We start from the raw sequence: 24,546 nt of genomic DNA on the forward strand, positions 1-24,546 counted from the left end.
GTGCCATTAGTCTCCCCCAACTCCAAATTAGTATTATATTAAGTTCTTCAAATTGTAGGAATGGCTTTGATTTTACAAAAATAGGCATATTTCAGATGATGCACTCGTCATCATTTATTGAAAATTAGTGAGGGAAAGAAAAGAGAAATGCTTAAAGTTCAATCAAACTAAATGGAGCCTTCACAGTTAGGTTTCTTCTCCTCCCTGGCCCCTGCTAAAAAGAAAGTGTTTCTTTATAGTGTAAGCTTTAAAAAATTCCATAGATTAACCATGGGATGTATATTACAAATTAATGTATATTTTGATTCAATAATTATCCATTTTAAAACCTACTTCTCTCATAGGCTTTGGCACTATTTGTTCAATGGACAAAATACACCTAAAGAATGTAAAAAATATTTATTCAACCTAAACCAATGTGGTTATAATTCTAAAACCAAGATTTTACAATACAATAACCAAAGTAATAACTCTCTGCCACTAAGTTTAAATCATTTTATACTCTTCACAGTACTTTTGTAATCATCTGATGTACAACAGCTTCAGTTTTCAAAGACAATTAGCTTTCCTGTGGAACAAAGTGTCAAAACAAATAATTTGCACTATTAAATTCTGCATGAGACTTTAAAAAACAATTATAAAGTGGTTGGAAATCTATACAGTGAAGACCACTGAAAAGCTTTCTCCTTGCACTGAGGAATTCTGCAAGAAATATGTATTATGTTTGAAGACTTATATTACAGAAAATCAGCACCCTTCAGAGGCTGCTGCTGTGTACGTAAATATATAAAAAAGTCAGACCACTCTGAGACCAATATAATCAGCAGACTTACAAGATTATAGCAATTTATCAATAATTTTAGCAAGAATTTCAAAGTATGAGCTATGCATGTATAATTTTCAACTGTAGTTTCTGAACACTAGTTGGCCATTATATATACTTTATACATTTCTAAAATATTACACTCTCAATATTTAAGGTAACACATATAGAAAAGATACCATAGTTTAAGTATCACTAACATACATTATTGCAATCAGACATGAAGTCCACTTTATAGTTGCTTCATTTGTGGTGAAAAGCAACATTTACTTACCAATACTTCACTATGGGGAAACGCTTACCCTTCTCCAAGCATTTGACATACTATCATGAATAAAAAATAGGAAACAACTTTAAGAATCAGAACTTTAAAAAAAAATTCAATGGCTATACATCAATTGCAATTACTGTAAATCCAGGCTAAATTTTGCATTTATATTAAATGGCCATTGTTTGTCAAACAGTACTCTAAATTAACACTAACACTGGTACAGTAATTGCTAATTTCCATTGAAAAATGTGGATTTATGAACAAATAAAATTACTGATTAAGTGCTAGTGTGTCCCTTTTTGACAGGCCACTAAACTGTATTTTATAGTAGGCTTTTACTATTGCAATCAATTATCTTAATTTATTACAGAATTAAGTTTTATCCTTTAGTCTGTACGCTGACAGATGAGAATCAAGTTACCTTCTCATTGTCCAATGCTCTCTCTAGCCTCTACCACTATTTTTTTATTTGAGTAGTTAATTGCATAATCACAAAAACTCAATACAAATTTTCTATTACTAAATAGCTGATCTAATTACAAAATATAAGTGATTGAAATTCACTTTGCCAGGTAATTTCTCTAGAGGTGGATAGAATAATAGTTACAAGACAGCCAATGAGCCATGACATAGAAATACTAGGCACTGCTGACAATACAGTTAGATGACATAATTAGCTGGAAGCCATATACTATCTAGTACTCTAGGTGGTCAAAGTTGGCTTATGTGGACCCTTTAGAAAAGACTTTTGCTTGTCTATCCAATTCTATATATTTTAGACCTTCTATTTTGCATCTATTGCAGCACTTCAGCTGCGAACAAAGGAATCCTTATTGGCTCAAATCCAAGAAACGCTTCCCCTTGGCAATAAGCTACTCAAACAAAATTTCTTTAAAATCCCTCCATGGTATCCTAAGTGTTGAATTGGATGGTCTGAATGCAAATATTGTGCAGATACTTTATTAAGCATATAAAAGAAGGCATTTGGATACACACTGCATTGATAAGTAACTGCACAATTTGATTTTTTTTTTTAAATTCAGCATATGTGGATGAAGAAAATGATTCAGATGCCTGCCTGTCATAAAGGAAATGCACAAAAATGAAAACAAATCACATTCTTAGGTTCAGTGATTACTGAGCGGATTTACCCTGCCACAAGAAAGTGCTTTATTATATTTGAAGAAAAAATAGGAGCAGCAACTTATCACAATTCACTACTGTACAGTAACGATGGAATCTATACAGGAGAATTTGGTAGATGAGATTGTATGACAGCTGGCGATCACAGCCTTATGCTCCTTCTTGCTCAGGGTAATTTAAAATTTTGCGGTGAGCTTGTCGTAAATATTGCTGTTGTTTGAAGTAAACTTTAAAAGCTCCTTTTATAGCAACAAACGCAATTCCACCCTGAAATAGAGAGAGAGTTTTTAAAAAAAGCTTACAGAACAAGTTCAATATCACATCTTCTCACAATTTTCTTCTAACTTAGTTGTAAAAAGATTATCGTTTTTTGAACAAGTATTTCCTTTGAAGTTAGGCTAATTAGGGCAATTACAAATGAATATTTGTGGCAAAGTTTTGTCACAATAGAGTATTATAGATGTTCATGTTACATAAAAGAATTACATGGTGGTTTATAACTTATTTTGGAAGCTTTTATTCACTTACGAATTGACAAAAAATGAAAACATCATATTAAAGAACAAAAATGAGACTTTTCCCAGAATATATAATAATCAACACACTAATTCCCAGTCCCACTAAACTAGTCAGAACTTGAAAAATCCACTTGCTAGGGGGCAAGTATCAAAACCATCAGTTTCTGTAAAACGTAAGTTTTCATTAAAGATATGTTTTTAGCCCTCAAGGTTGTAAAAAGCCTTCGAACAGATCCCAAGTGGTCTTTAGGACGTGTCCACACAGGGGATTTAGTCCCCACTCACTTTAATTAATCTGGTGTGAAAATGCCTGCATATATGAGATGCAATTCATTAGCACGCACTAACTTTGCATTTAGTGCAAACCTTGGAGTCCTCTTTCAAACCACACTGAGTTCAATGTGAACTGAGTTAGTGCCATCCATTGTTTGGGTGCATGCAATGCTGCCATGCACTATTTTGACAGTCCTCCAACTGCTACTCTACACTCCTTTGCAGGCGTTCATTACGGAACTGGCTGTTTATCTGACTGCCCTCACTGCTCTAGGGTCAAACTGACTGGATGCCCCCTCCATCCTTTAAAAACTGGCACAGGGTCAGAATTTGCCCATTTGCTCCTGGATTTGAATAGAAATATATTCAATATATATCAGCCTTGCTGTGATATTACTCCACAATCCTTTTCAACATGCCTGGAGTAGCAGCTTGGAGAGGTGCTGAGACCCTCTTTCTCTCTCTCTTTGCCATCTGCAGAGAAGCATCAATGCAGCAAGCTTTTGAGGCCACCCATCAGAATAAAGTTGTGTTTGTGGACATCTAATTGGCAAGGAATCACAATGGAGACACCAACCAGGGCTGAATAGAGTCAACAGCTTGAGAGAATTTGCATTAAAAACAGATGCCAGGAAACAGACAAGCCATAGAAATTTAACCTGTCCATTTTTTGAGGAGCTGGACAGGATTCTGAGCAATTACACCACTACGAAACCAAAGAAGACTGTAGACTCTGATGCCTCTCCCTGAGGACAAGCAGCAAGAGTCACTGGAGGAGGAACCTGAGGAGGGCAGTGAAGAGCTCTCCCTAGATCTCTTCAGGACCCAGGCTCTAAGGGGTGCTATGTAGAAAGCGAGCCATATTCCCAGGCAGAAACCCTGGGAAGATCTTATGGAAGCTATACTGCTAGTTTCTCTTCTGGGTGCCCCACAGCTATAGCTTTGGGAGGATGAGAGCTAGGAGTCTTTCCACATCTCCAGGCCCTGCCTGCCTCCCGCTCATCCCCCACTCATCCTGTGTGTTTTCAACCCTGTACACGTTTTCAAATGGCAGCTGATCTGGCCAGGCAATCTGATTCGGTCTCATGATAACGACCCAACCATCAACTGTTCACAAGTCCATGCCATGGAGGGCATATGCCCAACTACCTATTTCTCTCCCCACATCTGTCCCACCTGGCAAATGCCATCCATCCCCCAACTCCATTTGCCTGCCTAGAATGGCAGCCATCACTATGGCACAGCCACAACCTCTACCCTACCTCCCCCTCCCACCCCCCACCAATAGCATATTAAAAATAAAAAAAAATATTTAGTTGGGCAAAATGCAACAGATTTTTGAGAGAGCAGTTACTGGAAAAGAGAGTCTAGCTAGACTTATGAGGAGAGGCTGAAGGAACTAGGCTTGTTCAGTCTACAGAAGAGAAGAATGAGGGGGGATTTGATAGCAGCCTTTAACTACCTGAAAGGGAGTTCCAGGGAGGATGGAGCTAGGCTGGTCTCAGTGGTGGCAGATGACAGAACAAGGAGCAACGGTCTCAAGTTGCAGTTGGAGAGGTCTAGGTTGGACATTAGGAAAAAGTTTTTCACTAGGAGGGTGGTGAAGCACTGGAATGGGTTACCTAGGGAGGTGGTGGAATCTCCATCTTTAGAGGTTTTTAAAGCTGCGGCTTGACAAAACCCTCGCTGGGATTATTTAGCTGAGGTTAGTCCTGCTCTGAGCAGGGGGTTGGACTAGATGACCTCCTGAGGTCCCTTCCAATTCTATGATGGTCATCAGTCTGTTTGCAGGAAGTAGAGATGGGCCTTGCATGCCTGTAAAGGTACTAAGATTACAGCTCCCTGTTGACGTATGTATACCTGTAATAAGCATTCATACAGGAAAAGAAGCTTACCTCAGGGACAACAAAGCTACACAGCTCTTAAAGACTTTTCAAAGGCTTACATAGAGAGATTGAGAGCAGCTAAAACTTCAAACAATCAGTGCAGAATCCACTCTATTTTATTTGAATATTTGCAGTACAGTAGAGCACAGAGACCTCAATGGAGTTCAGGGCCCTATTGGGCTATGCACTGTGCAATCACAGTTTAGTTCATACGGAGTTGACATGTGCTATTTGGAGTGCTATACATAAACCATACTAATAATGTGCACATGGCTGTGCCCTCTTTCAGTTTGCATCATTGTGCACCCACAGTGGGTATTTGTTGTGTACTAAGTGTGTGGCATTTTGGGAGAGGGTAATACCATAGTCCTGTGTTTTGCTGCTGAGCACTGTTCATTCTCGGATTTTTATCACTACACAGTGTGGGATGCATAGTAGAAGTCAGGTGGAAACCAACAGAATACTGGGGCTTGAGGTCAGGTTTAAAAAAGTCTCATGATTCCACTCTCTCCATCCTATCCTTCATCTCTTTGTGGGCAAGCTAGGCTCTATTTTTCTCTGCATTTTCAACATGTCTGCAGGAGAGAGAAAGCAGACTGAGAAATTGCTCATAGATGTTACATGGGATTGTGGCACAGTCTTTGGCCCAGGCACAGCTCACAATACCCTTCACTCCTGCAGAACTGTGAATAACTTCACCATGTATCTTGTTGGTCTAATCCTTGCCTTTTTTTAAAAAAACAAAACAAAACAATAAATAAGGCCACACTCAGACTCCTAGTTACCCAGCTCAGTGCAACATCATTGAAGTCAGGACAGTCTAAAGAGCATGCAGAGGGGATTACAATCCAGCTCACCTCCACTTCCCCACACTGACCCCATGTAAGCTCCTCCAAGACCTAGTAAAACTACAAAGTCAAACTGAGAACAATTCTCAACGCCCAACAGCCTCCAAGGCACAACTGCAAAGCCAAACAGCAGATACTGCACCCTCAAAAATCCCAGTCTAGACCTCCTCCTGCACACACCACTCACTACCTCTGAGATCCCTCCAAGACTGGGAAGAATATCAAGGAGGAGAAATCATAAATATACATTAAAAATGCTATTACAGCCTCTCTGGAATATAAACAGTAGTCACTTGGATTTTTTTCCCTACTCTCCCAACCAGGGCACCTGCAACACTCAGAAGACAGGCCCCTTATCAACAGCAGAGCAGCTAGCTAACCTGAAGGAGCAATACCCCTTTCAGTTTATAAATTCTGGGGCCTGGTGCAGGGGGCAAATGATAGGCACATGGTTACCATGAACTGCCCCAATACAGTTTGGGAACCCCGTGTGAAGAAAAGCCATCAATCTCCTGAGCATTACCAACTTTAATAACCTGGTGCAACAGTACCTGATGCATGGCACCACATATCTGCATGACAAAAGCATCAACAGTCAATCTCCGTATAATAAATTGGTTGGTGATGAATGAACAACATTCACAGGTGGCCAGTCTCCAGCTGGTGACCTGCTTCTCAATGAGTACAGGTCACCACATGTTAGTACAGTGCTGCTGCAGCTCTGGGGCTAGTTCAGACCTTGGACTTGTAGGGATTGTTTGTTTGTTTAAATCCTGTGTAGAATTCTGGGTGCAGATAAATCTCCCATTTTAGATGAAATTACACTGGTGATTCCAGCTCATCTAGACAAGGCATCTTGAAAATACTCATCCTATGAAAAAGCACTTCAGTCAAATACCATTCTAAATTCTACTTCAGTGTATGCTCTTTTACCTTTCTCAAACAGAATCTTTACTACAACTCCTTATACCATTATTATTACCATTTCTGAAAAATAATTTTCTTAAATCATCTTACCAAGATTGTCCTTTGTAAATTAGAATTAACACTGCTGAACATCAGCTTGCCAACTATGGTAGCAATAGTAGGAAAGACAAGCGCTCCACACAGAATACGAGTAGCAGAGACGTGATCTGCTAGAGGGTTGGCCTCAGCTGGAATACGAGGAACAGGACATCCGATTCCTAGAGAAAAATTATATTGCCAATTAAACTGAAGAGCACTTAAAATTTGGTTTTCATTATGAATCTAGCCTTTCAAGTCTAATTAGTTTTATACAATCTACCAATTTTATTCTTTAGGAAGCATCCCTCTCTCCAGTACATATTCTATTTTATTAAATGAAGAAATTATTTTTAGGCATCAACTTTTAGCTTCTCACACTAAACTTTCATTGATAGTTCTTTTATTTCAATATTTGCAGCACAGTAGAGCACAGAGACCTCAATGGAGTTCAGGGCCCTATTGGGCTATGCACTGTGCAATCACATAGTGATAGACAGGCCCTGCCCATAGGAGCAGATAATCAAAAACAGACTAGTTAAATAAAGGGTCAGAAGGAAGGGAGCATTATTATCCCCATTACAGATAGGGAAAATGCCCTCATCCACTTCTCAACTTGCCTGGGCAGAACACAGACTTCACATTTCATTTAGAAATAATTGTATTACCTGGAAATATACTGTTCAGAATTTGTAGTTTGTTAGAATATTTGCGCCACAGTCTGAGCACATAGTCTTCCCAGCGAATCATCTTGCCCAATATCAGCATGACTGGGATGGTGGGAAGTCCAATCAAAAGAAATAAAGGATCAGCTCTCTCCATGACATCAAGACCTTCTTTATGACCTACAACCTGTGAAATGTTCAAAAAGTTTTAGTGTCATTTGGCGATTGTGCAGTGGACATACTTTAAGTGTCTAGTTTTGAAAGAGTTTATTGGTTTGTTTGCAACTGTCCAGGCATCTAAACTTCAAAATAGTCCTATTAAATTTTACCTGAAGTTGAAATTTCTCATGTGGTGCCCTTCACTGCTTATGAAATTTGTTATTGGTGAGTTATCAATTCCAGTTCTTGCATGACTCATCTTCCATTAGTGAGTCATTACGTGATTAACTCCTCCTTACCCAGAAAGGAGCAGATGTGCTTCTTTATGTTGTTACTCCTAGTGAGGTTTACATATAAATAACCTAACGTCTCTACTTGAGATATTTTAAAGCTACTTTATAGTACAATAGCATGTCTTCTAAAATCCCCAGGAGGCCATACAACTTTGGAAAGATTAATTTTAATTCTGGGATTAAAAATTGCTCAGCAGCTATGATTTAAGAATACAAATGGATAGCTGAATTTTATGATTAATGGGCTTGAGATACTTACTATTTAGAAGTAGAGTGTGCACTATTAGTGGGTATTCCGTCTCTCTGCATCATAAAAATAGATCTATTTTCCCATTACAATGACAACAGTAGCACATGCAGCTTCTCATATAAATGAGACTTTTTTAAACTAATGTTAACAGCTAATACCATGCAACAAAGACAGCAACTATATTTTTATTCTATATGCTACATACTAATCTAAAATAAAAGATTTACCTTTACTTGGACTTTGTCATTTCATTATTGAATGGTTTAAGGTAATTTCTTAGTGCAACAATAAAATCTGATTTTTGCAGTGTCAAAGCTACATGTAAAATCATATTTTAGCCTCATGGTAAAGTGACTAGTAGTACACATATTTTTAGCAAAATGTCACTCTTAAATAAGTACAATTGGATTGTATTTAACATCATGCGTTTTAACTGGTGTAGGTCAAGACCAGCCAACCCAACTGTCAGACTAAATGCTCTCATCTTGTTTCAACAAAAGAGAAGCATGAAATGTTCTATACCTTCAAAATGCTCAAATCTCTACTGATATACACATACTTGCTAAGATGCAGGCACATGTTCAAACACACAGTTTTGTAGACAGTCTTTAGAGCAGATTTTGTATAGGTTGAGAACTCTAACATTAAATTCTGAAAACTGTGCCTGCCCTTTAGGTCTTGAGAGGCAAAACTGACCAAGGCTAGTACCATCACTGATGCACTTCTAGAAAGAATTAACATTTGAATGACTTTCAAATGACAGTCCAGGAAGAGTGCAAAATAAAGAAATGGAACAAGGACTTTTCCTAATATGTTTGTAATCAAAACAAATAAGCTGTATAGGCTTTATTTCGTACAACACACAAATGAACTGTTTAAGATCACTTTAAAAAAATAAAAGCAAAAACAGAGCTTCAGTAGAATAGGTGTGATGTCAGGTAAGAAAATATTCTGAAGATAACTAGCCACAGTGTACTCCCAAAAGCATTTTGGAAGTTTTTTTTCAGTTAAGTAGGCAAGTCTACTTCATTCTTCCAAAACTGTTGAAAGGGGCATCAGTCACCACAGTCTGTAATAAGGATTCTATTAGCTGAAGTTACTGCTACCAAAAAAAATTCTAAACGAGTAAATTAATTCTTAGAGCATCAAAGACAAAGTATGCAGAATTTGTCTTCAGCTTCATCACAAACCTCCTCCCAACTGAGAGTTAGCTATGAGACCCTTCTCAACTTTCTCTGTCACCTCAAAGATTCAAGCCCCTTATTCTCTCTCATCTGGCCCAATATGTCCCTTCCCTATGGGGCTTCACCAGTTTCAAAATGCCCACCTGTTTTATTTCTTACTGGCCCCACAATCCAGTGAAGTAGCACTATCTGCTCCATATTGATTCCCTATCCATCTGCAGCTGACTATCTGCAACTGATTTAGGCCTGGTCTACACTAGGAACTTACATCAGTATAGCTATGTCTCTTGGATGTGCAAAAAATCCACACCCCTCAGACACATAGCTACACCAACCTAACTCCTGGTGTAGACAGCACTAGGTCCACCGAAGAATTTTTCTGTCAACCTAGCTACCACCTCTCAGAAAGGTGGATTACTTACGCTGACAAGGAAAGCCTTCCTGTTGGCATAGGTAATATCTACACTGAAGTGCTGCAGCATTTTAAGTGTAATCTTACCCTTAATGCCCCTCTCCTCTGGCCATCGGACAGAGGGAGAAGGGTCTGACACTTAACAGGAGAGAGAGAGACAGACAGACAAAGAGACACACTACCCATAACCAAAGAGAACCTAGGAAGAGGAAAAGAGAATGAGTGTGAATTCACTCTTCCCACAAATTCTAGCCTGCCTCGCCATATAGCAGATAAAAACGTCTCCATTTCCCCAGTATAATGCCCCAATCTGCCATTCTCCAAATCAAGGACCACAGTAAATCTTAAGAAATTAGCCAGCTCAATTTATACACCTGGGATTTAACCAATTTCCCAAGGATTAGACTCATTAAGTGGTTCATATTTAGGATTAACTACCATGCTGATTTTTAGACATAATTTTTATTTCCTTAAAGCCAGGTGCCCATTAAAAAAAAAATTAGAGGGATCAACAGTCCTTTCAACTGCCAATCCTGTCAAATTTTCACCATGCAGTTCTAAGAGAGCTGGAAAATGTTACAAAAACAAACTTTTCTAATGATGCTCTAACACTTCATGGCACTGAGAATCCACTTTCTCAAACTCCATGTTTAGTCACTGACAAAAAGCCTATTACCATATGTGGCAGAGAAGACTCAGGATAACAGCAGTTGAGATAGCTAAAGGCAGGGGCTGGTACCTGTATCACTAATTAATAGCTTTATTATTAATAAAGCTACAATTCTAAGTAATGTAATCCAAAATTACATTTGCTGCAATGGTCCCATAAGGGCCATGGCAGCAACTGAGAATATGCGAGCCAGGGGGAAGGGTCAGCAACATAAAGTAGTTTTGTCATCTCTCTGCCATCTGGGGCATCCTACATCATCAGGGGATTCCAAAGTAGCCATTTCTGCTAGGTTTATGCAGCCTCTTTACAATGGCAGAGCTATCATTGAAGTGATCACATATAATCCAAAATTGGAGACCCAATCTTTCATTTACTGTATGTAGATAGTACTTTCTATTCCAAAAGGGTCTTACAAGCATACAGAGGAACATCATCAAAATTGTTCATCCTTCTGAGATGGAACACAGTAAATGGTTCTAAAAGTGCACAGCAACTCTACAAAAACCAGTTCAGGCCAAGAAGAAACTATAATAGTTCATGTGGCTTGTTAAAATACTCTCAAGACTCACTTAGACTCACTAGCCTGCCAACTTTCTTTTAAAATTGTATGTTTGTGCTGTGCAATATTTGGTAGCAGTTACCATAAAGTAACTTCTGAATCCTCCTCTGGTAAATAAAGATTGAAGTAAATTTAAAACAAATGACAATAACAAGTTGTGGGTTTGATGTAGGAATTACTGGGCAAAATTATTTGGCCTTCATTATGTAGGGGACCAGATTAAGTGATCATAATGGTCCCTTCTGGCTGCAAGTTCCATGAAAGAGCTTGTTTTGGTCTTGCCGACTGCAGGTCATTTTTAGAAAAAAAAATTCCCACCAATTCAGTTGAATTGGGGTAGGCCATGTGGGAACACTCATAGGCAAGATTAGCAGCTTCCAGCATTTTTGCTACAGTTCAAGTGCAAGTTTGCAGAAATGGCAGTTAGAAAAGAAACAGCTTTTTACTTTCAACTGAGTCACTGGAAGAAAGTAAACATGGAACCTCTCAATACGCTAGGGTTTTTTTGTTTGTTGTTTTACATAAGTCACTTTCCAAAGTAGAACTGCACTTTAAATTCTCTTTGTACAACAAAGGCAGCGGTAAAGCAGGATACTCCACTTTGTTTTACCACCACACCTCAATCCCAAGGAGGAAGGATTCCATAAGTAAATATGAAGTTTTGTTTTCAAGTCTGTTCAATCAATGGCCTCTTTATAGTCTTCCAATTATTATTATTATTTATTATTATTAGTACCTGACACCTTTTCTCTAGGAAACAGAGTGAGGCCAAGAACAAACTTATTTTACACAGGAAAAACAGCCATCAGCAATAACAGTTTTCAGTCACTATTGACCACAGACTGGATTTGAGCAGGCAACTAGAAGGGCTCAATATTCTGTTGCTAACCCTATAAAGCCATCCAATCTTTCAGTTTTCCAGTGCCATGATTTTTTAAAAAAATGAAATTGGACCCAAACCCAATAATTAAAAATAAAAGATTCACGCTGTAAGTTTCATCATCATTAGCAAAGTTTGAACAGAACCAATAAATAGAATATATAGGCCAGACCATTTTAAGAACCTAGCCAGAGACTGATGCAGGTAGTGCTCAATCGGCAAAGAGGCCATATTCCTCTGTGATTTGCCATCATGATGATGCAAATGGTCAAGAAGTTTGCTTGATGTGATACTGATACTGATGAGTACAACAGGGATTCCAACTCTCTTTTAAAACAAGAGATAGTTGGAATCCATATTGTACTCATCAGTATCAGGCTATTGTTTTAGAATCTTCTACCAGTAGTGCTTTTACATCCCTTTCGTATTCCAAGAAATCACTGCCTCTGAACTAAAGAATAGATGCCATTTGTTATTCTGTCACACCCAGCTATGTCTACTTCAGCTCTAAACTAGCACCAATTTTAAAATATAAAAGGAAAAAATTCAGCTAAGAGAATTTTAAGAAAATTAAGAGAACTAGAACCTGCATCACTGTCACAGCTCCATAGGTGACAGCTGTCCAGTAGATAGAGCCCACCATTATTCCTGCTGCAGCAAATGGACATGCTTTTGAGATCAGCCGATCTGCAAGGTCCAAGACGTAAACAACTGGACCTACAACAGAAAGGAGAAGGATGTTTCAAAAGGATATTGTAATAAAAAACAATAATTGTATCATTACCACGTAAACTGATTAATTTAGAAAACTTTAGAATTACAATCAGAGTTTAAGGCCTGAGGGACCATCAGAATGTTTAGTCTGACCACATATACATAAAAATAATGTGTGCGCACACGAGCGCACACACACACTCTCTCTCTCACAGGCCACTAAATGTTGCCCCCACAGCAAGCCAAACAACCAGCCTTAGAGCAAAGCATTACAGCCCTCAGGAGACTACACTATTGTGTGCAATAGACAGAGAACAGAAGGGACTGAGGTTCACCAATCCCTGAGACCTGTGAAATGGCAGGGAACTGATTTAATGAGATATACCCAGATGATCCTAGCAAGTGACTTCTACCCTATGCCACACAAGGGTAACCCCCCCCACCGTCCCTGTCAAATTACTTGCCAACTCTGAATATGGTGATCAGTTGCAGTCTCAGCATGTCAGCAAGACAGACTCAAAACAATTCAGGTATTCTTTGAAAAAGGGGAAATTGAGAATATGTATACTCGCACGTGCATGCACACGAATCCCCTTTACCGGATACTTCATTTGATAATTAGATGTAACATATTGTATGTGAATCCAATAAAGTGTTACCTTGGTAATGCTTTAATATAGTTGGCAGACATCTTCTGTATAAGACTAGCACCAATTTTTAATTACCTAAATCTCCTAGCAATTGTACAGCTACATCTGCCATTTCCGGGGACTTCGGATATTTTATGTACTTAGCCTTTCAGAGAAAAAACTAGATATAATTTAAATAGTGTTTCATACTCTGAGATCAGACAGCTTTTTTTCTCAATTTGAGAGGACTGTTCTACTGAAACCTTGTCCTATTCTCAAGGAAAAATTAGAAGGACATTGTCAATTTGAAATCTTCTTACTAATGGAAAATGTTGTACCTACAATTGTTGGAAGTGACCCCAAGACAGGAGAAAAACCTTTTTTCTTGACTTTATTTTGTGCCTCTGACAGCACTATGTGAATAGGCAGTTTCACTGTTTTGTTGATGGCCAACTTTATTTCCAGACTGTTGCATCACATTTTTACATTATTCCCCAGCTCAGGGGGTAGGGGCGCTCAAGTGCACCTTCTTCCATCTGCAAGAAGAGCCACAACAAAGCTAAAGCTTAAATCTAAGGGTATGTCTACACTGCAATAAAAGGCCTGTGAGCTGGCTCAGGTCAGCTGACTTGGGCTCATGGCTCTTGGACTATCAAACTGCAGTGTAGACTTTCAGACTAGGACTGGAGTCATGAGGGGGGAGGGTTCCAGAGCAGAGACTCCAGCCCAAACCTGAACATCTACACTGCAATTTTACCGAGCCCAAGTCAATTGACCCGGGGCAGCCCTGGCTATGCCACAAGTCTTATCACCATGTCAACATACCCAAAAAAGCCACAGACAGGTATGTGCACAGACAGAAAAGTGTTCCTTTCAGACTCACCAAAAAGATCCTTCTGAACATCAGCAGGGAAGCTGAAGTGTGTATAAATTTTTTAAATGATTTTTTTATACAAAAAATATTTTATCACTTACTATTTAATGTGCCCAATCAGCAAATTGATACTTCATCAATTACTCAGTGATGACTAGTCTTTTTACCCTTTTTTCTGTTCTGCCATGCTTTCTTCCATGCTCCCCCTACCTAACGATTGTCCTTCCTGAGCTTGTCTGCCAAGCCATAATTCTTTCTACATTAAGATCTCTCCTTAATACTCGGTGTGACACTGAGCCACCTAGGTTTAAGCAACCTGCAGGCTGAGTGATCCAAAAATCAACCTGTAAGGATGTATTAGGGAAGTATTGAAGTGGTACCACTCCTTGTAGATAATTATCAAAGCCGTGTTAAATGGACAAGAGTTCTGTACTCTTAGAGGTAAATAATGTAATTGTATTTGTCAGTGTTTACCTATATCTTGTTAGGTGTTAACAATGTAACCAGATTAGCTTGTGGATGCTAATTCCCTTTCATGTCTTAATTACATTATATTATTCAGGAGGATGGTTCAGTTAACCTTAAGATCAAAGATCTAAGATATTGCAGGAAATAATATTACTTACATTGTCTTAAGCTTCAATTGTCTGTGCCATAATGAAATGCCTTGATAGTTTGAATGAATAAGTGCCTTATGTTAATTAATACTACAGGTTTACCTGTGTATACATAGGAAATAGGAATGGACTTCAAAGCAACAATGCATATTACCTATTCTTCATCCAAGGAATGCCTGCTCTGTTATCTGCTATCAAGGTACCTGGAGACCTCAGTCTTGTGGCTTGAACTTCCCCTAACAAGTTTAAGCAGATCTGAGATGACAGGATCAGGTCCAAGAGTTCTTTTATAGTTCTCTAGTGGGCTAGGGATAGCCTCTTGATAGCAGATAACAGAGCAGGCATTCCTTGGATGAAGAATAGGTAATATGCAATATGCAAACTCCTATGGAGGGATCTGAACAAACTCTATACATGGACTACCTTTTGGACTATATAACCTGTGGAATTTATCCTGGTAAGACTTTTTACAACTCAACACTCACCATCTCCACTATGAAACTGACCTAAGAACTTTACTCATATCTGTATGTATAATGATTTTTAACTACAATCACTTTTCTTTTTAAATAAATCGTAGTTTAGTTGATAAGAATTGGCTGTAAGCGTGTATTTTGGGTAAGATCTGCAATATTCATTGATCTGGTGGGTAATGTGTCTGATCTCTTGGGATTGGTTAACTTTATATTTGATGAATAAGATTTTAAGTAATCCTCACCATATTTGACTTGGCTGACTGGGTGGGAGCCCAGGGCTAGGCTGCTTAAGGGAAACTGAATTTTTTTTGCTTCTGTGTAATCAGTCTGGTATTGTAGAAGCTCCTTTGTTGCTGACTTGGGGAATCTAATTTATTAGAATAAGCCACTATTTTGGGGATCGTCTGCCCCATTCTTTGCAATTTGCCCTGATTGAACATTCTTAGTGTGGCCTCTCTTCAGGCAAAATTACTTTATGGCTATATAAACCATTCAAATGAATTGATATTTATTGGTTAGAAGTCTGATTTTAGACTTTTACATCCACATTTCTGTTATATTATCTGTATTTGCTGCCAGTGTATATTAATGACAGTCAGAGCAATCAGAATATTGCTATGTTAGAAGCTGCTAAAATCCTCCATTTATTCATAACACATGTTTCAGAGGTCATCAATCCACATTTCTCAAGACAAAAAGTTACTCTTTACAACTGTAACTATGCATCTTTACAAGTGTAACTATGCATCTTTGCTTATGATTAGCAAATAGAAATTAGTTCTAATTTGGTAAATTATGCATAAAACCATTGTTTTAAAATGTGTTGATGGTTACAACATTGGCATTTAAATTAAAGCTTCTTTTCATACAGAAAACATTTGTTTCAAAAGTAAGCATGTCTTCACGGTCAAGTGAAATAATTACTTTTCATTATCCTTCATCAATGGATCTGTCCTGGGTCCAGTTCTATTATATATCTTCATAACTGATTTGGATAATGGCATAGATAGTACACTTTTAAAGACTGTGGACAATACCAAGCTGGGAGGGGTTGCAAGCGCTTTGGAGGACAGAATTAGAATTCAAAATGATTTTGACAAACTGGAGAAATGGTCACAATTAAATAGGATGAAATTCAATAAGGACAAATGCAAAGTACTACACTTTGGAAGGAATAATCCATTGCACAAACATAAAACAGGAAATGACTGCCTAGGAAGGTAGTGGTTCACAAACTCAATGTGGCTCAACAACCTAGAACCGTTGCAAAAAAAAGCAAACATCATTTTAGGATGTATTAACAGGAGTGTTGTAAGCAAGACATGAGAAGTAATTATTTTACTTTACTCAGCACTAATAAGGCCTCAACTGGAGTACTGAGTCTAGTTCCGGGCACCACACTTCAGGAAAGATGTGGATAAACTGGAGAAAGTCCAGAGGAGAACAAAAAAAATGATAAAAGGTCTAGGAAACAATCTATGAGGAAAGACTGAAAAGACTGGGTTTGTTTAGTCTGGAGAAGAAAAGATTGAGGGGGAGACATGATAATAGTCTTCAGGTACGCAAGAGGCTGTTCTAAAGAGGAGCATAATAAATTGTTTTCCGTATCTACGAAGGGCAGGACAAGAAGTAATGGGCTTAAATTGAAGCAAGGGAGATTTAGGTTAGACATCTGGAGAAATTTCTTAACTATAAAGGTAGTTAAGAACTGGAACAAATTACCTAGGGAATGTATGGCATCGCCGTCATTGGAGTTTAAGAACAGGTTAGACAAACACCTGTCAGGGATGGCCTAGATAATACGTAGGCATGGGCTACACTACAGGGTTAGGCTGACATAAGGCAGCAACCTAATGTTGTCAGTGTACACGCTACAACATTGCTCCAAGGTGGGAGCCTTGCTCCAAGCAGCCCAAGGTGGGAAGCTGAGCGCCTCAAGGCAGCACCCAGGCTCCCGGCAGGGAGCTGCATGCAGAGCGAAGATCCCAGGCTCTCACTCCCACACACTGCCTCTCTCAAGCCAGTGGAAGCACTCCTGGTGAGGATGCGCACCACCAACAGAAGGGCAGTGTGGACATGAACCACCATAGTAATTACTGAGGTGACTATAAGTCAACCTAACATAGGTCAACTTAATTTTTAGTGTAGACATGCCCTTAGTCCTGCTGCAGTGCAGGGGATTGGACTAGATGACCTGACAGAGTCCCTTCCAGTTCTATATTTGTATGCATCTATACGATTCAGACAAATTGCTGATGTAAAAGATTCCATCCAGTAGGATTCAAAGAACCTAAAACCAGAGTATTATATATCTAGCGTATACCTGCATATCTTATGTTAAACACGTCAATAATCAGGAAGCTTAAAAGCTTTGAATGTTTCCTGCACCAATTGATTTTCAGGTATTTTAAATACAGAAAAATTCTGAATTTAAACATAAAGTCAGATCTTTACAAAGGAAACATTAGCGCCATACATTTTACATAGCAGGTGCAGATAAGACAGACATTAATAAATACCAAATGAAAACAAAAACCCAAAACACCACACATTCTAAGGTTAGAATTTCAAACTTATTCCTAAGTAAATACTAAAACTGTCACAAAAATAAAGGTACCATTTTGCTTATTCTAATTGAAGACCATGTTTTGAATTGTCTAGGGCTAGATTTATATCTTATATATTTTTAAAGCATGTAAAATGTCTTTCCCAAATAAATCATCCTGCTTCTAACACGTGAAACAAAGATTATTTATGCTTTAATTACTCTTCAAATACTACAGAATGTCATCAATTTGTCTTTGGTTTAATATTTTAACAGTAGTAACTGTGTGAGGTTTGAAGACAATTCTGTTCTTAAAAATTCTATTGAAATACATTTGGAGCACTAATATATCAATGTATATTGTAAGATCTTCTAGAAATTTCTAAATCAAGAATACCAATGATCAAGTCTTTGAAATCTGGTTTTACTATGCAGCAGGTCATACCAAGATGAACTTTTCCTAATTGCTCAACAGGTATAAAGTGAAACTTCTGTAAAAATTATCCTTTCAACTTTGAGAATCTCTAAAATGAGAAATAAAATCTGCACAATACGCAGATTAATGACATACCAATACAAAACACAGTAATACATGCAAACAAACAACGGCTCAGAGAAATGTTTATTCCTGACCAGCCACAACCCCTCCCACTATTAGGTTCCTCCCTGTCCTTTTGTTCTTCTTAATGATTAAATGCTGTTGGTCTAGACTGCAGGGTCCTAAATAAAAGGAAAATGGGGATGGGAAGTAGCACCATATATTTTCAGGATCCTTAACAAATACATTTAGATATAATATGCTGCATCGGACACCAGGCCTTGACTATGGATTCCCATCCTGACACTTCAGAAATGAAAGGATGTCCCTATTCAATATGGTGCAAGGGTGCCTAATATATCTTAACAAAAACAAAACAAAAACACACACTACAGAGAGCGGCAGATAGTTAAACAGAAAATAAAGTTAATTTTACAGTTACAATCAAATAATCAAGAAATAGGACTACCTGCATATAACCACAACTCTTACTAATCAAAAGGTAAGGATATCACAGATTGTCTTTTAACCAGGACTCTGCTCCTCAGACTCATCCATGGCATAAGGAGAAACTCCTGCTTCTAGTCTTCAGTTTAATTCTCTGTTACTTCTAAGAACTTCTTTTAAAAATATACAAACAATCTTTTTTTTTGGCCAGTGTAAAGATACTAACAGCCAATTCCTGATGAATTTTTCATAGTACAGTAATTTTTCATCGTTTGTATCTTTGAAACAAAAACTAGTTGATGAACTCGAAGATATTCAAAACTCAAAGTATACAACCATAAGGCTCCAGAGAGCTACAGCAAAAAAGCCTTCAAACTATTATTTCTTTCAGCAACCAGAACTGACAAAATTAGGACTAATTGTTTTGGGATTACCCAGTCAACTTATTTTTAGCAGAACACAACACTAATGGAAATACTTTAAGAAAAGCCAATTCCTTCAAGATCATCACAGACAATAAAAGTAAGTTCTAAATGCAAGTGGACTATTACTTTGGTATATTTTGACAGTATATTTATTCTTGTAGACCATGCCTGACTTTATTTTGGTTAATAGAACTAAGTATATTTTTTCAGATTGCATTAATTTTACACAGTGGTAGCACCCAGAAACCCATATACACAATAAGACTTTTGTGTCAGAAGTTGTACAATACAAAGATAGTCTCTCTAATCTGAGGAGCTTGCATTTTAATTTACATGTCATTCTAGATATATGATATATAACATATAGATGTTACATGTTCATATGATATATGATATAACATATAGATGTTACACGTCATTCTAGATATGACTGACGAATTCTTTATGCTTGCCTGTCTAAAGAGCAGGACAATGTGGAGTATATTTTCTGTTTCCCCAGCACTTCAAGCTTTACTCTATTATTTAACATATTTTGAATTTGTTACCATTCTTTACATCTTCCAGTGTGTGCGCCATCCTTTGCCTAAGCAAAAGCTCTAGGCCTAGTCTTAGTGCAAGGGACAATATCGTCCTTTGTGTCTTGTACAACGGTAAACACTTTGCCAGCACTTAAGTCTAGCGAGGCTCTTATATTAATCAAACTGACTTATTTTTTTTTAAATGCCTCAAATAGCCTAACTGGTGGATTATTGCAACATAGCATAACAACTAAACTACTAGTTGATTCTGAAATTGAATGGATTCTGTCCTTTGCTGAATAAACACAAAATATACATAAATTATGGAGAAAGAGAAAATAACATAGCAAGAATGTAAAGCATCAATGGGTTTGAACAAATTGTTCAGTTTCAGTAATAGTCGTCTTAACTGTGCCACAGAGACCATGAAATTGATTTAAAAGGAGGACTAATTGAGGTAGCAAGGAGGAGAGGTAAGTTGCAACAAGCACCAATTTGGACAAGATTTCAATGACTAATATCCAAGCAGCAGAAGAATGCCATGGAGTACAGGAAACAGACAGGACAACATTTACAGCCCAGAAGGTGGGCTTGGTGGGGCAGCTAAGGTCCTTTATGCCACTGTTGCACCTTTCTAAAGCAGGACTAATCCAGGAGCTGGAGGGCCCCCTATACAACATAGCCATGGAAGCCTGTCTAAATGTCTACAGTCTTCCAGGGCTGCCCAATGGGACATGGAGTTGTGTACTATAGCCCCACACCTCATATGCTTCTCCCAGCTCCACCCCTAACTGTAGCATGCCAGAGCTTGTGAGGAGGCTTAAGACAGTCTTCCACAGTGCTTACATGGGGGAATTCTCTGTAAGCTAAATATGGGGCTTTTAGGGCCCTTTTATGTTGCTCCAGACCTTTTTGAAGCTTAAGAGGTCAGAGCAGGGGGAGGATCTTGCACTAAGTTTAAGAGACTTTCCTTGGCAGCACAAGGCATAGGAAAATATGCATATACTGTTACGTGCAGAAGATGTGACTACACAAAGCAGACACTCTCTCATTTGTTTTTAATTTGTTGGGTACATGATTTGATGTGAAGGAAACTCATACTATGAAAGTTAATTAAAATATTTTCAAAAACCAAACAAGTTTTTTCCCCATACTCATGAGGCACAATAATATTACTTAAAAGTAGGATCCAAATCTGTGTGTCCTGCAAACTGCTTCACATACAGTACTTGAAGCTGCCATCTTGAAAGTTGCCCATTTATTAAGCTTAAAAAAAAAGTATGGGTTTCTGTTTCATCATGACTAGTGAGCTTGAAAAGCGTAACAGATTGCATGGATTTTTCTCTTCACTGATTTTGTTACACATTAAAATTCTATTGTTTTGAACATAATCTTTATTAGTTCACAACATATGTTGTTGAGTGCCCTAACAGTTCTGACAGCAACCAATTACTTATTACTGTACAGAACGACAACTCTCACAATCAATGACAAACAAAATTAACAGGTGCATTAACAGTGTTATATTTATACATATACACCAAGCACCATACAATCCCTTACAGGCCACAAAACAGCAAGGCCAGGTAGAGGAGAGTACAACACAATGCATTACAGTGGCTCACTGCTGAAGTGCCCTTTCATAGCATCCCTGAATGGTATAGCTCCACATTGAGCCCTTTTAATAGCCCTTGTGTCTGTCTATTCAAACTCAGCAGACAGCTGCTCCACCTCCACCTCAGTGGAAACTTCCCCCTTTGCTTCACAGATGTTGTGCAGGACAGAGCAGGCAGCTATAACCATTGTGATATTTTTCTCACAGATTCGATCTTGTGAGTCAACACTGCCAGTGAATTTTCAATCCACCAGAAGCACATTCAACCATCATTTTGCACCTGCTGAGGTGGTAGCCGAATCTCTTCTTGGTGCTGTCGAGGTGGCTGGCGCACAGTTTCAAGAGTAGAGCCCTGCGTAAATACAACATTTGTATCTGCAGCCAATCCGCGATCCACAAAAATGGTCTGTGGATATAAAGCGGATAACCGTGGATTTGCAAGGCTCTATTCATGACCAGGGGCAACAGATAGGCTGGGTCCCCCAGGATCACTATTGGCATTTCAACATTCCCCATGGTAATCTGCCAGTCAGGAAAGAAAATCCCTGCTTGTAGCTTTCTGAAAAGTCTTCTGTTCTTAAAGATGTGATTGTCATGCACCTTCCCTGACCAGCCTTCACAGATGTCTGTGAAGCATCACTGGCAATCCACCAACACTTGCATAACCAGAGAAAAGTAACCCTTTCTTTTGACATACTCTGTGACAAGGTGGTCTGGTGGCAAAATAGAGATATGCATGCCACTTATTGCTCCACCAAAGTTCAGGAACCCCACTGCTGCAAATTCATTCACTATATCCTGCACCTTGCCAAAAGACACAGTTCTGCATAGCAGGAGACGATTAATGGCCCTGCACACTTGCAATATAATGGCCCACACAGTTGATTTTCCAACTCCAAACTCACTTCCCACTGATCAGTTGCAAACTAGCATTGCAAGTTTACATAGTGTGATTGCCACTCGCTTCTCCATTATCAGTGTAGCTCTCATTTTGGTGTTCCTGCGCTGATGGCTGAGGTGAGCCATGCACACAGATCCAGGAATGTGGCCTTGTGCATCCAAAAGGTCTGCAGTCACTGTTTGTCATCCCAAGCCTGCATTACAACGGGATCATATCAGTCAGTACTAGTTTCTCAGATCCAGAAGTAGCACTCCACTATCCGAGCTGCTCAATGAATTCCATTATCAACATCCAAGAAGTTATGTTCCCCACTGATTCGTTTCTTCTTGCAGCTCTGCAAATACTGGAGAATTGTGTGTCCGGTGCTTTCAACGTTCTTGACAACAGTTCAACATCATGCTTCTGTCAGAGAGGTGTACAGTGAGAAGGGCCGCACAGGTTTGTGGGATTTTGAAAAAAAACCATGAAAATTATGAGATATAAATGACATCATGGAACGGAGGCAGTCGCACACTGGGAAGTTGATCCCTTTCTCCCAGTCATCCCTGCAAGACTTGTTTCTGCCCCACCATGCATTGTCAAAACCTTGCAAAAGAATGCACTGGAAGGTTGTGGGGTGCACACTAGCAAACCTATCCATGGTGCACTACACTGTGCATCAATACAAGCACTTCTGGTGAGTGCACGTACCACTGACACAAGGAGCCAAGTATTCATGCGTACAAGCAATACATTAACTGTGGCGGCTTTATGCCAATGTAACTTGCATCGACCAAAGTTTGTAACGTAGACATGGCCTTACATACCAACAGAATTGTTAATTCTCAGCAGAATACAATGGGATAAACAGGAGCAACAGAGCTGATCACTGTCCTTCCAAATCTGATGATGACGTGAAGAATTTAGGCACGCAGAACCCACACTTTAAAAAGCAGAACTAACATCAACTGGAGTACTTTACTATAAAGTCATAACCCTGGCCCTTTTTTTTAAACATATGGGACAATGTCAAGTTAGTAAAAGTATTAATAATCTAATGTCTAATAGTCTAAAACTAAAAAAAAATCAAGCCTAAAACCTAGTTAAACATTTCACCATTTAGGATTTTGAAGGTTTTTTTGCACTGCATACAGATTAGATTAATCTATTTTCATTGTTTTAACTTTTTGGTTTTACTGCACTAGCCAATACAAAAACATCTGGGTTTCAGATAACTGCAGCAGAATGTTTAAGTGAAAATAAAATGACTGAATGCAGTCAAACATTTTACTAGCAGGTTTTGTTGAAAAGAATATACATACAATTTAAATTTTGGGCCTGAACTACCTGACATATCTTATTTCAAAGGATTTTTTTCCAAGAAACAGGCAACATTCACCTCTCAATGGGAACTGGGCACCTAACCACACTTTGTGCCTTTTAAACTCTCTCCCTAAGTTTACACTGTGATGTTTAAAATAATATCTAGAACAAATAAAGGAGCAAGCTTTTCATCAGCTTCAGTGGGATCAGGACTTGGCCTAAACTTTAGTACCTAGCAAAAAATTCACAACAAAAACTACTTCAGTTTTTCTAAAACTCTGAAGGGATGACGTTAAAGAACAAACTGATTAATTAGAGAGAAAAAATATGTGATGAAAAAAGGAAAATACTGCTTTTAACAAATAAAGTTGGTCATGTGTTTCTCACTTTGAGAGTCTTCTGAAGAATACTATCTCTTCCCTGTGGTCAATATGAATGATTTTCAGTGTAGGATTGAAGCATTACCTTAAAATGTAAGATTTGTTGTTACACACATGCTAAAATACAAAATCCATATTTATCATGTTCAATTAAAAAACGTCCCAAGATTCATTGAGTCAAGAATCAATGCTTTGTAGCTTGAAAGTTTGCAAAATAAAACCTTCAGACTTTCATAGAAATGCAGCTTTTAAAACCTATCTTAAGTTAATGCACCATACATCTTTTCAGACATTGTCACAATTGTGGTATGATTTCAATAGATGAGTACGAAAATGGAAGGCAGCAACAGTGTTTCTTTTTAAAAAATTTGCTTGCCAGAGATGGAAGTATGCAAGGATATTCTAAAGTAAAAATGTATCAGATTACTCTAAAAACATTATGAACTTTTCCTTAACAAAATCCTGAATTGCTTTTCAACTGAGGTATATTGTGAGTACTTGCTAATACCAGCCAGTTCAGAATTCTTTTTAGTACAATGGCTTTACTAGCTAATACACAAGGTGGAGCCTTGAGGGCAGGGCACACCTCTAGGTTGCCCTGCTGCAACAATGAACCAATAGGGCAGTATAGCCCAGTAAGAATGCTCTTACTGGGTAGTGCTGGTTCCTGCAACAGGCTCTTGAGTTGGTTGGGGAGAAGGTCAGCTGATACTATGAAGAAAGGCAGAA

At 38.4% G+C, this 24,546-nt stretch overlaps 1 protein-coding gene across 1 annotated transcript in view; it reads right to left on the minus strand.

Annotated features, from left to right (window-relative positions):
• Window positions 1-384: 384 nt before the first annotated feature.
• The window catches only part of MARCHF5 (membrane associated ring-CH-type finger 5), a 61,088-nt gene continuing 36,926 nt past the window's right edge, over window positions 385-24,546 (minus strand). Inside the window, exons 3-6 of the mRNA XM_067552882.1 lie at window positions 12,423-12,553; window positions 7,433-7,616; window positions 6,780-6,946; window positions 385-2,504 (exon numbers count right to left, since the gene is read on the minus strand). Of these exons, the coding sequence (XP_067408983.1) occupies window positions 2,388-2,504; window positions 6,780-6,946; window positions 7,433-7,616; window positions 12,423-12,553 (599 nt within the window). The 3' untranslated portion in view covers window positions 385-2,387. The remainder of the gene's footprint in view (window positions 2,505-6,779; window positions 6,947-7,432; window positions 7,617-12,422; window positions 12,554-24,546) is intronic.

Source organism: Emydura macquarii, unplaced genomic scaffold (assembly GCF_026122565.2).
Source record: "Emydura macquarii macquarii isolate MOO-44397 ecotype Brisbane River unplaced genomic scaffold, CSIRO-AGI_Emac_v2 contig_1390, whole genome shotgun sequence".
Taxonomy (NCBI): Eukaryota; Metazoa; Chordata; order Testudines; family Chelidae; genus Emydura; species Emydura macquarii.